Source organism: Sinohyriopsis cumingii, chromosome 14 (assembly GCF_028554795.1).
Source record: "Sinohyriopsis cumingii isolate HCF-2022 chromosome 14, ASM2855479v2, whole genome shotgun sequence".
Lineage (NCBI taxonomy): Eukaryota > Metazoa > Mollusca > Bivalvia > Unionida > Unionidae > Sinohyriopsis > Sinohyriopsis cumingii.
Window position 1 is genome coordinate 51,963,055 of NC_142974.1, and position 12,756 is coordinate 51,975,810.

The 12,756-nt window shown below is 32.9% G+C and overlaps 1 protein-coding gene across 17 annotated transcripts in view; it reads right to left on the reverse strand.

Moving 5' to 3' along the window:
* LOC149783799 (uncharacterized) overlaps positions 1-12,756 on the reverse strand; it is a 71,937-nt gene that overhangs the window by 17,016 nt on the left and 42,165 nt on the right. For 13 of the 17 annotated variants that reach the window (XM_089932021.1, XM_089932019.1, XM_089932012.1 and 10 more), the window contains 3 exons: positions 11,475-11,603; positions 9,013-9,117; positions 4,646-4,771 (listed from right to left, as the gene is read on the reverse strand). In XM_089932021.1, coding sequence (XP_089788147.1) covers positions 4,646-4,771; positions 9,013-9,117; positions 11,475-11,603 — 360 coding nt within the window. The remainder of the gene's footprint in view (positions 1-4,645; positions 4,772-9,012; positions 9,118-11,474; positions 11,604-12,756) is intronic. The other 4 variants (XM_089932024.1, XM_089932022.1, XM_089932023.1 and 1 more) reach the window with 3 other exon arrangements.

Consider the following 12,756-nt stretch of genomic DNA (forward strand, 5'->3'; position numbering starts at 1 on the left):
TCGACACCGATCCGCATTACTAACACTTCAGAAAATGAAATAATGTTAGGTCGCGTTCGCTGTCATAGCTTAGTACTATTTTGAACATTATCGTGTCTAACGATAAACTTTTCCACAGCTGCTCATGCGCCAACATATCTTACAGTATTCATATCTATAGAAATTCCTATATTGGTCCTAATTATATTATATAATTTCAACATATGAATAATTTATTGTCTATGTACTTGACAATCATCCCTTTGAAATTGATTATGAACAATAAATATTATTATCAGTATAATCTTTGGTAACAGCAGGGCTTCAGGTTGAAAGGCGACCTAATTTTACAACCCAATTGTTATTCAGATTTACATTTCGTTACGTTTCCGATTTTCATCCCAACCTTTCAATGGACATATTCATCCAACTAAATTTTTAATATTTGTAACTTTATTTATAATTTCAGATTTACTAAGAAACTAATTAAACAACGCCTGCACCGATGTTCCAAAGTTGGTAAAGCTAACGATATGTAAATTATATAATCCAACTTACACATATAATCCATGATATTTTAGAATCGGTGACAATGTTCTCATATAGAATGTCATTTATATGGAAAACTCCTTTGTAATTATTTCCTATTAGATTCTCCCTTGATTTACTTCAGGTTTTTTAATCCTGCGTAGTGTACGTGTCTAACAAAATATAAAAGCTCTAATTTTATTCTTAATTTACTCATCTAATTCGTCAATGATTTTAAGTAAATAAGATGCTTTTGAAGTACACTTATGTATTTGTCATCTTATTTCAAGCTCTAACGTGACGCAGTTCTTAATTGTTATAATTACCACATTCTGGTTTGACAGTTTTAATTACATTTCTGTATTACATTAATTTTATTCTGACATCTGGGATAAAAACTGTATGCTTGTAAATATACTTATCCTCGATGGCACCTACAGTCATGACAAACTTATTCACAATTTACACATATTATGCGTAGAATGCAACATCATTAGCGTCTTAGTTGTCAACTTTCCTTCAAGTTTTAAATACTCCCTAATCAAAATGTTAAAACATTTTAACAAATTGTTTATTGTCAATCGAATCTCCCATAATGCTAATATTTGTTTTTCTCATATTTATTGTTGATGATGATGTTGTTGTTGGTAGTGGTGATGTTTCAAATCTTCCATGTATATCAATATACTCAATATCTCTTTATGCATATTTGCAGTTTTCATATGAATAATGTTTATAAAGTATATTAAGCAAACGTAACGCTACTTGTTGATTTTTCTCTCACTAAAACAAACTCCAAGATGTTAGAAATTTTCAAGGTTACCCATTTTAGCAGTATTTTGTTGAAATATTTTGCATGAGATATGCTATTTTTATTAACAGGATTTCTGCTAGGGTCTTATAACTGCAAATTGATAAAATTCGCTGTAGCCGATGACATGGTTTTCATTCTAGTATAACTAAAATAAATAACCTCAAAGTATTAACGTATTACCTCTTAAATGAAGTGTTTCACACATGAGTTATTATTTGTTTTCCAGCTGATCCAATCAATATATCCGTTACGATCGTTCATTTACATTATCTTGGTTTCTTTTCTTAATTTTAGTTGGCCTTTTTCTCAATATTTTATACTGATAAATAATTAAAATTCATTTAAGCGTTTTTAAATGGCTAAAATAAGAAAGTCCTATGCACAAATGAGCATCTATTTAAATTTTCTCCAGAATAATGTGATCTTCGTCAACCTGTCACAGAATAATATATATATATACATATATATATATATATATATATATATATATATATATATATATATATATATATATATATATATATATATATATATATAAAATCAATTCAATATGGAAAATGAGAACTGAAGAAAATCAAACGAAACGAAACAAAAACGAGATTGCAAATTTGAATGTCTGCCAAAAACAGAATATAGTTCAGGCTGTGAGAAATTGTTTCGGAGTAGCGATATTGACATTAAACCATTCTGGTAAACATTATAACATCATGCGAATATTAAATACGCAGATGAACCACAGCGGATATTAACGTTAAAATGCCAATACCATCCACTCGGAAACTAGGTATTGAACAATATAAACGAGTTTCAATCCAAAGTAAGTCAGCATGAGAGCTAAGGAAATTAATTATTAACCATACAAGCTAATATAAACCACCAAAAAATCAGTTCTTAAGGCAGACAAACTCAGGCTATCGTCACAGATGTGCTTGAAAGGAGAATATAGCCAGTCATTGTAGAAACATTTTAACCTCCAGTAGATCGGATGTACCTCTATAATAATGACTTAGATACATTTATGTCAGAGATGAAAGAACAAATGGAAACTGTTCGCAGTTGTAAACCCGATGGAATAATTGAATATAACGAATACCAGTGAAACGTCTGCTAAAACTACGTCCAGCAGGAATCGCAGTTCCGAAGTTTAGTACCACTTTTGTAAGTACACAGTGGCTTGGATGTGAGTACACATGACAGCAATATTCTGAGTGCTTTGCTGAAGGAAGGGACGAGTTTAAAACTTATTTATATCTGGAGTGTATTATGTGCCACATCCTTTTCATTTATCTTGACTTGTCGAAATGCAGACGTATTCCAGGGGAAAACATATATTACTCCACTCACGGATATTACATCAGAAAAAGCTTGAGTGAATGTCATGAATAATAGTTTCTTTCAGTGGACTAGTATACCAACTTTGTCTCCTGCCAAATGGAATGCTAGAACGTTTCTAAATATAGGAAATCACGTTGACAAGTTAATTTTGGCAGCATCAAGTTCGCCTTTGATCACAAGATATTACAAAATTTGTGGACATGAATAACTCTAAAGCTATGGATAGTGTATTATATTGATTGAGAATGCTAAATAACAATTCAAAAAGAGTGAGACAGAAAGATTATATCAGTGGTCAACTACTAATATAAGAAGATGATAAATCGATCATTATATGTGGATCACTTATTTTCCGGCTCGTATACGACATAAACAACATATACAAATAATTATTTACGAAAAGTATGCTTGCAATTTTAGACCTATAAATATCATATTATTAGTTGAAAATGTATTTAATCTAAATGTCAAAGTTTTGAGTGCAAGTTGATCATATCATATAATTGAACTCGTTTGTACTCAAATTTTCGTATAGGAAACGTTTATAATATAAAGCGATTTTGAAATTTTAAATTCAAATTTTAAAATTTAGAAAGCCAGTAAGATTAATGAGGCGACCAAACATAGGTTATTGTGTATATTAATAACTTTTTTGCTGTGTGTGGCAAGCTTAAGAGTAAATCATCACAAAATCGTGTTAAAACATTTCTTAGCTTTCACGTCAATAAAATTAAGGAGATGAGGAACGATTACAAAAGGACAGTCAAACCAATTTCTCGCTTTCTACCGAGAGGAATCAGATAGAAAAAATAGCTGAGTGAATATTAGGTAGCATTAGCCGACTAATTATAAAGCAAGCACATTTGCGATATCTTTGCACCAAACCCAGTAGATAAATCAGATGTAATTCACTAACTCAGTCTCATATTATATGTGGATGCATGTTTGGAAATAACAAACATGAGGATTTCCCATTTAAACTAGTCGGATTGGTTGATCCCGTACATCCAATATACCGCAGACCTGAGGTCAAATCTAACATGTATTCCTCAAAAGAAGTAACTTTGCATTGGAGAAAACTAATTTTCACGGATTCAAGATCAGACCTTTTTTTAATTTTAACTACTGAAAGATGAAGTCATCTATGATATTCTTCATTGAGAGAAAGATTAAAAAAGTAGCTGCTTTGGCAAAAGTATTGGATTTCAGCTTTGCACAATGGTCATAAAGGACCACGTAGACATTATTAGAAATCATTGTGTACTTTAGAAATAGTCATACCAAGATATGCAAGACGGCTAACCATGTTATACGAAGGTTGACGCCAATTTAATTTAGGACCAAGTAGCAATGCAAGTTTTGAATTAGAATTATGTGGATATAACCAGACATTCAGAAGCTGTAGTAATGACAGTATTTTAATGACTATTTTGGACGCCATGTTGATATCATAAGAAGTGAAATATACATTTAGCTATGCATTTCCGCTCAGGAGACGCAGTAAAAACAACTTTCTAAAAATGACTGCCGTGTCGGCTATATTGGATGCTAGATTCACATAATTACATGTTATGACCCACTAGACATTATACGGAGACCTTTAGTGAGATTCAAATATTGATATTACCTGCAATTTGGGGGGAATTAGTGATCACAAGAGCTTAAGATGGCTACAGCAGCCGACTATAGCAGCAACCATATTGTATATCCCAGCAGCACCGTTTTTCATTTACGACCACATAGACTATAGGAAAAATGTGTGTATTAAGTTTAAAGAATTTCTCCGTATAGTTAAGGAGGAATACCATTTCCAATTTTTACAGAGTAACTAAAGATGGATAAACATATGACTTGTGACCATGTGGCTGGTAGATCGAAACAACTTAATTGTAAGTCATTAAGTACCACTTTTTGTCCATTCTCTGTTACAGGCTCTGATATAGTCAATGGAAAACTATAGTGATGTTCGATATATAAGTAATTACTTACATTCTGCTTCTGTGCAGATCCAGAATCACAAGGCGCAAAAGTGGAGTTACTGCCAAATGAGATGCATGTGCCTTCCCTCAACTCGCTCAACTGTGTAGTGGCTGATCTTTTCCTAATAAGTTGTCCCTGTAATCAATACAAGCTTTACTACAATGAAACATGTTTTACAAAGCTCACTGCAAAAAGTTCCATTTGCATTACTTTTCTAAGTCTGAATTTATAACTGCCATATCAACCATTTAATGTTATGAACATTTTACGTATAAATGATATGGAAAAGTTTCTAAATGTAGGTGTTAGCTAAAGAAATTTGAATTGAATATAGGACAATGTATTGTAGTTCATTCGTTTCAGTTTTAGCACGAGTGCCAGCACAATCAAAAGTCCTAGAATAGTCCATCTTTTTCTCCAGTGTTGTAAACTCATATTTTAACTGCATTCCCGACGTATATAAAATATACAATGAAAATATTTTTATTTGGATTTCTTTCGTTACCTATCCAGATGTATAAATAAAACATACAAAACACATTTTAATGTTTGTGATCCTGACAATTAGAGAAAATGTAGGCTGACTGGCATGTAAGCATATTTGCTACTAATACCGAGTTCAAGTGATAACATAGTCGCTACAGATTGTGGTAGGATCCAGCTTCTTGGCTTCAAAAGAGGAAACCAAAGAATTTAGTCAGTTAAAGGATGGATACTGAGAATGGTTTTACGTCTTTAGTGTAACACACGTCTTTGAAACTTCTCCAATTACCACGAGTGTCAGTGCAATAAATAGCTTTAGCTTCATTTTGTAATGTGTTGTAAACTCAGCAAAGTAGCTAAACATACAAAGGTATTTAGAATGGCTTTGATTTTCATGCGATTAATGCACTAAGCCTCTTATTGCAATATCCACTTCAGACTTACTGTTATAAATCAAGTTGTAATTGTACCACAAAGTCGACAAATTGGCTTCTAAACATATTGTGATTTACAGTTGTATGCCGCTAGTAACTCATTGACATGTCATTGAAGCTGCAAGGGTTGAATTTTGGTTGAGATCGCATTCTGGTGAATTAACCTACCGCAGTTCGGATGCCAGCATACCAGCAATACAGTATGAATAATGAGCATCCAGGTGGGCGGTCGAGGTATAACTGGTAATTCGACACATTGCTCATGCAGGAGAGTTGAAACAAAACTCCTACCTGAAATGAACGTAATGGCGGACGCCTTTTCCGATATATGAACGCGATACCATTGATGAGTGTTGGAGAAGGACGAACAAGGACGATTACATGAGTAAGGAACTACATATGTTGATGAAGATAATGTTGCAAATGAACATGATGTTACTTCTCTACAATGACTATCCACCATAATCTGCAAACGAGGAAGTAAAAGCTGTTCATACCATGCATCAATTTGGATTTATCAGCATTTTTATTAATTTATGTTTACTATTTTCTTTAGTTTTATTTGTTGCAGTATATCGTTGAGATAAAATGATATTGCTGCGAAGGTCGGTGTAATACAATTGAATATGGTTGAGCCCAACGTCATATTGAAGGCCTGAGAGTGGATATTGTCATATATTATGTGATAAATGAAGCAGAGGTAATTGCGTGATACTGTCTGAATCGGTATATCGAAGTAACGCGTCTGACAGAGAACTCAAAATGACCTCGTGTGTTACCTGTCTCCTTGCAAAATACAAGGGGGTAACGCTGACTTGAAGGGACTCAATGTCACATGATGGGATTTAAGAGAATAATATTGCAGAACACTTGTCTTTTCTTATCAGAAATTGACATAACATTAAAACTCAGATAAAAATGGTGCAATATTAGAATAGCACAACTGCCAGAATAGTATAAGGATATGACATTGACATATGGAGATACAATTCAAATCACATGTCAACATTTACAATCAGAGCCAGAATAAATCATTCGGACTTCATGTGAGATCATTTGGGTAGATAACATTAACATTGTTATCATATTAAACATGTACTATCCTAGAGGGTACACAAATCTAAGAGAGACAAAAAATCGTATATAACTGCACAATATGGAATCTCTCCGCTTCTACAAATATTATACAGTTTATGATACTGGTTTCATTATGATAGTGTCACATTTGGCAATAATGTGGAGAAGTTTGCAATTACTGGTGAGAAATAAGGTTAGTAACTTTCGAAAATATCGTTTACGATAATTAAAAGGTTTCAGAAATATATCTCTTTCTTTATTAACTTTTTGGATAAATAAGCAAATAGTGATGTTCGTCCACACTATCATTTTTATCACAATGCTTATATGTTCCTTCCTGAAACGGTGTATCCTTCCGACAAACGGTTTCAACGTGGAGTCTGTGATTGGAAAACTTTGACTGGGTTAGTATTATATATTTATCCCTATCAAGCATATGTCATAATTACCATATTTGTCTGTACCATATCAAACAAATCAAATCAAATATTTCCAACACCAACAAAGATATAATCATCATTTTGAATCAACCTTGAATTATACAACAATGTAAATGCATCCAGATTGTGAAGAAAGTAATGAACATGTTCTCTATTTAGTCGAAAACGTTAATACCAACACTTATAAACACACAAAATTGTAATCATGCTGGACAATTTCAAACAAATACATGTCTCACACTAACCCATATTCATTCCAGACCCTCTAAACATTATGAGGATTCTATTGTAAGATTAAGATAAAAAAATAAACACCTATAAAAGCGAACACGCCATCGAAGTAGCATAGACTGACACCAAACTCCACATTACCATGTACAGGGAATCTTAATGTTCTTAATTTGTTTAGCCATGGATTATTATTTAAAAAAATTAGGTCCTCTGTGGACGATTTAACTAAGTTAGTATGCTATCAAAACAAAAAACATTTCAAATGTAAAGCATAACCCACACGGTCCTCAGAGATGACTCATGACCAAGTAATATAGCGACGAGGACTTGCATGAAGGCAAATTATAGACAATTTGTGTTTATTTATTGAGAACCACATGTGGATTGAGCGCAGATGTATATTTTGTTTCTGCGAGAATGTAATATATGTATAATTTGCATCCGTTTAGAAAATTATGAATACTTTCGCTTAAGATTTATCCTTAATCAATATATTGAGGTAGTTCTTCTAAAGGATGTATGCCTCAGACAGACGTTTTTAATAACAAATAAAACGATATCATCATAAATTTTGTAAGAGAATGTGGTGATGTAGAGCACATAATCTTTAAATATCGATGTGTTTATCTTATTGTATTTATTTGTATTCAAAGATAAAAGATGTTGCTATGAATTACAAAAATTAGTTTCATTTGCGAGAAATATTTGACTCTAAACCTCGATAATTGCAATGCCAAAAGCAGTTGCAAGTCACCGATAAAATGCATTGTTTAATGTATTTTTGTTTAATCAAAAAGACATCATTATTTCAAAAAGAGAAGTTTCACACAGAGCCTCAATCGTAATGTAAACAATGACATACGGTATGAGGAATCGTCGCGTATTCAATGGGTTTGTTTAACAAACCCAGGATCAACATTTGGGATAGCTGGTAAAGGTTGTGGCTTCGTGTGTACGAGAAGATTTATGATTAAAAGGTGTTGAGCCACCGTTGCGAAGCATGAAACTGATTATATTACATTTACTTGTGCAGTTCGGATTTCATTATATATCTATAGTTATTAACACAAACAGCAAACACTGAAATATGTATCAGCAATACAATATTCAAAGATTCAAATTCTAGACATTTAAATCTAGACTGACCGGATAGCAAAGTCATCCATACTATGGATGAGCGTACGTTGTTTCTATTGTATTAGTCTACAATATACATGGAGTTCTGACATTACAGAAGGGATGTATTTATATGTGTGTGCAAAATTATTTGACCTTATTAACTCGGTTTATTGAATCGGTATTATCTGATTGATAAACAGTCGATCATTCTATACATAATAGTGACGTTCTTCATGTTGTTGAAGCACTGATAATGACTACATAATTCTATACACATCCTGTCCTACAACGTTGTGCATATCCCAGCTGAACATGTTGGAGTATAGTTTTACTTATTGTACTTGAAAATAAATCATTAACATGAAATCCAAAAATGCATCACCAGTTTGATTCACAAATATGGCATGTTAATAAGTTTCAAAATAAATATAATATTTATAGAGTGCCTTAGTATTTTCTAAAAAATGTGCGCGATTAAGTTTGTTACAAATGACATAGTATGGTGTACAAATTAAGTGTGGAATGTAGAGCGTCTGATAAAGTAAACTAGTGACATAACATATATTTGGTGACACAGATACGCTGTAGATACCTGTATAATTCTAGTCTCAATCTTCGGTTCTTCTTTGTTATGCGCAATTGCAGACCGTGCCCTGTTGAATAGAGTCTCGTGGCAATTTCGGTTTCTTTCTTCGAACTAAAAAGATGAAAGTAATGTATACCATATAGTAACTATACCATATTTACACTTGGACTAAGCTTATCATAGTACAGAGTGGAAAACATTCGTTAACAACATCCCGATCCATTTCTACATTAGCTGGAGTCAGATTGTAAGATATTGCTTCCAAGTCAGTACGAACGAATAATGAATCAACTAAAATAGAAACGACTGGTGTGAAAGTTATGAATAACGACACTAGATGTTTTCAGAGGACCGTTATGTTAACTTTATGTTTCTCTACCGGTATGCCGAGTCTCTTTCTAAGTATAAAATATAAATTATACATGTTAAAATGTGCTGAGCTCGAACTCAATTAACAAAATATATAAATATGTTTAGATGGGATTATGTATTATATAATGATGAATTAGCAATACAAATGGAGCGAGACATAGACAGAGAGAGTCAGAAACTAATATTGATGTACTATGATTATCAGAAGATGATATAAATTACTATGTGTTGATTGAAAACATTTTAGCTATATTAATTTTGGTAAATGCCATCATATGTATATGAAGACCGGTTGTTTCTGACGGCTGACATTTTGGAAAATTTTATAGAAGCACCAATCAAAAATTATGCATTAAATCCTACAAAAAATATAGCAGAAACCCCGTAATATCTTGGGATTAATTGTCAACATTCACAGGGGACGAACTGGCGCTCCTAACTGTAACGATATGCCTTTATTCATGAAAAAAGGAATTTCGTAAAGCTATCAACCCGACGTTTAGTGACACTGATCTTGGAAAGCCAAATAATTCAATAATGCATATATATTACAACAAGGTATATGGGGAAGAAATGATACAATCCGGTCCATCATCTAGAACCAGTTTTCTCAGATACATCATTGATAATGTTGAAGCTTTTTTGGAAACAGGACATAATGGAAGTCAATATGGAGGATTAGGCTCAATTAAATGACATTCCTGCTAAATCCAGCTTGCTCTCGCGTAGATGCAGATCTGTAAAATTTATGAGTGAACCTTATATAGAATTAAACAACTAATTTAATAGCAATATTTTATTTGTGATAAGTTTAATATAATATTATATTTGGCTCTAGGTGCAAACCTTAATCAATATTATTCTGCAGTTTTGTAAGTCAAAATTCATAATTCATTAATTCCGGTTTAACATAGACTGGAGGCCAAAATATAACATACATTGTCCTCGAAGCGATTGTCGCTCTACACGGTGATGGGCAGTTCCAGGAATTCAAGACCATACTATTTGTCTCTTAACTAATGAGTTTTCGCAACCATCTATAATATACTTCAGGGATAAAACGATTTTCAAATTGGTTGTTATGGCAAACATACTGGACGGCAGATTGACACTGTCTACATTTAGTACCAAGTATGCATCATTAACACTCTTGTATGAATCCCTTTGTCAGTTTGACTTTGCGTTCAGATGAAGTAGTGATAACAAGGTCATAGTATACCGCAGACTGGCACCATTTTAATAAACGGACTTGTAGACCTCACAAGAAATAAAATTATCATATTTTCCAGATGTCAATTATCCCTCAGATAGGTAGTATTTTAATTTAAGATTAACACGAGATCATAAGAAGTTATCTTATAAATTACCTAATGTCACAATGACGCCCAGTTCAGGTAAAATAGTGATTAGTACATTTTCAAGATATGTATATCCCGGTGAGTATACGGCAGTAATATCATTTACTACGCACCAGACAGTGTATACGGCCTTTTAGTGAAGCCCCGTGTTGATATAATCATTATGACCATTCATTCAGGGTATATAACGATAGCACAATTTCCAAGATGGCCGTTGTGACATCCATACTCGATATCCTTGCGGCACCATTTTAATTTACAACCAAGTGACCTATAGAATAAATATGTGTAAAGGCTAATTGCAGTGTATTTTAGAGGATTAGCGATCGGAAACTTGTACTTACATACGGACAGAAAGCGGATCATCCAATAGGTTAATCCGTAGTAAGTATATATAGATACTTAATTCAAGTCATTACATAGCACAGCTCTTTCATGATATACAGCAGATTCACATATGGTACTAATCATTCCATGCTGTTTCGAAGATGAAACGTGTAAAGTGGCGTTTGAATGTATGCTTTAATTAAATCATCAGTATCATAAAATAACTGTTTTAAAGACTAGCCCAAGAGTCCCATTTTAATTGGCTCGCCTTCATGTTCATGTTTGTCTCCATAACTACATAATTAACTATAATCTTGAACATGAAACGAGATTTAAAACTATACATATATATTACTTTAAATCAACACAATCAATTTACAATAATGATAATGGATATGCGTAATTAGGTACATTCTGCTGCCGTAAAGATCCAGAATCAGTCGACTGAACTGTAGACCTGCTGCTATTATATGGGAATATTATGGGCCCGCTCAAAAGACCTGACTGTGTACTGGCTGGTTCTTTCTTAAGAAGCTGTCCCTGCAACCAATACAATTTTGACCAAAATTAAATATGCTACAATGCAAGTTTACTGTATATAATGTACATTTGTCTTTACTAAACAGAGTTAGAATTTATAGCTAAATTATCAAGCGACGAATTGTTTTGAAAATTATACATGCGAAATTGGCACTTACGCTTTCCAAGATCATACTTTTATAATCAGACTATATTCCGAAACAGACAAATTAGAGGTGGATTTACCCCTAAATTTGACAAAAAGGGAAATGTTCTTAGAAGCGATGGATTTAGTGAATAATTAATTGTTGACTATATGCATTTGATACTAGATGTTATCTCGTTTGATTCGTATTTGGCGTTAACCTTCGAAACAATAACGTAGTTCATGTTCGTTTAGAGAAATGCGCGTGAAACGCGCTGTCAAATGTCTGGGAATAGTGTCTCTTTAAACCAATGACAATGAGTATGATATGTTACAGAAATAAGCAAACCTACCACACATTATCATATTTTAACAGCATTTCCATAATATCTGTATAGCAGTGGTTCAAGGTACTTGCATAGACAGATCGCTGACATCTCACCTCAAACGTATGATTTAGAGCTTTCGGTTAGGTCGACGTATGTGAAAAAGCTTCCCTGCAATTTCCCTTGGAGGAGGTGTTTATTTCTGGCATTCTTCCAGTTAAATATTTTTTTCTTTTGTGTGGAGGTGAAACAATAACCAAGCAATAACATACGTGTGTATCCTTAATTGCTCTAAATGGCAACTGATGAAATAAGAAACACGAATTGACCTAATTTAGCTCACCTGCATAAATGATGTGTTAGGTGTTAGGCCTGGAAGACAAAATCATACTTGTGTATACACTTTGGCGTAAAAATATATATGTTTGTGAGTGTGTGTGTGTGTGTCTGTGTTTGTGTATACTCCATACATATATATATATATATATATATATATATATATATATATATATATATATATATATATATATATATATATATTGGCTGATACATTTCTAATTTTGAATCTTGGTTTTTCTAATGATGGTAGTTTCATGTGATCCATAGCACACAAAAATAACATATTCTAAGAAATTCGCATGTTCATTCATTAATGTAAATGTCAACAGTTAGTTCTTTCTGACATATAGGACAGCCTAATATC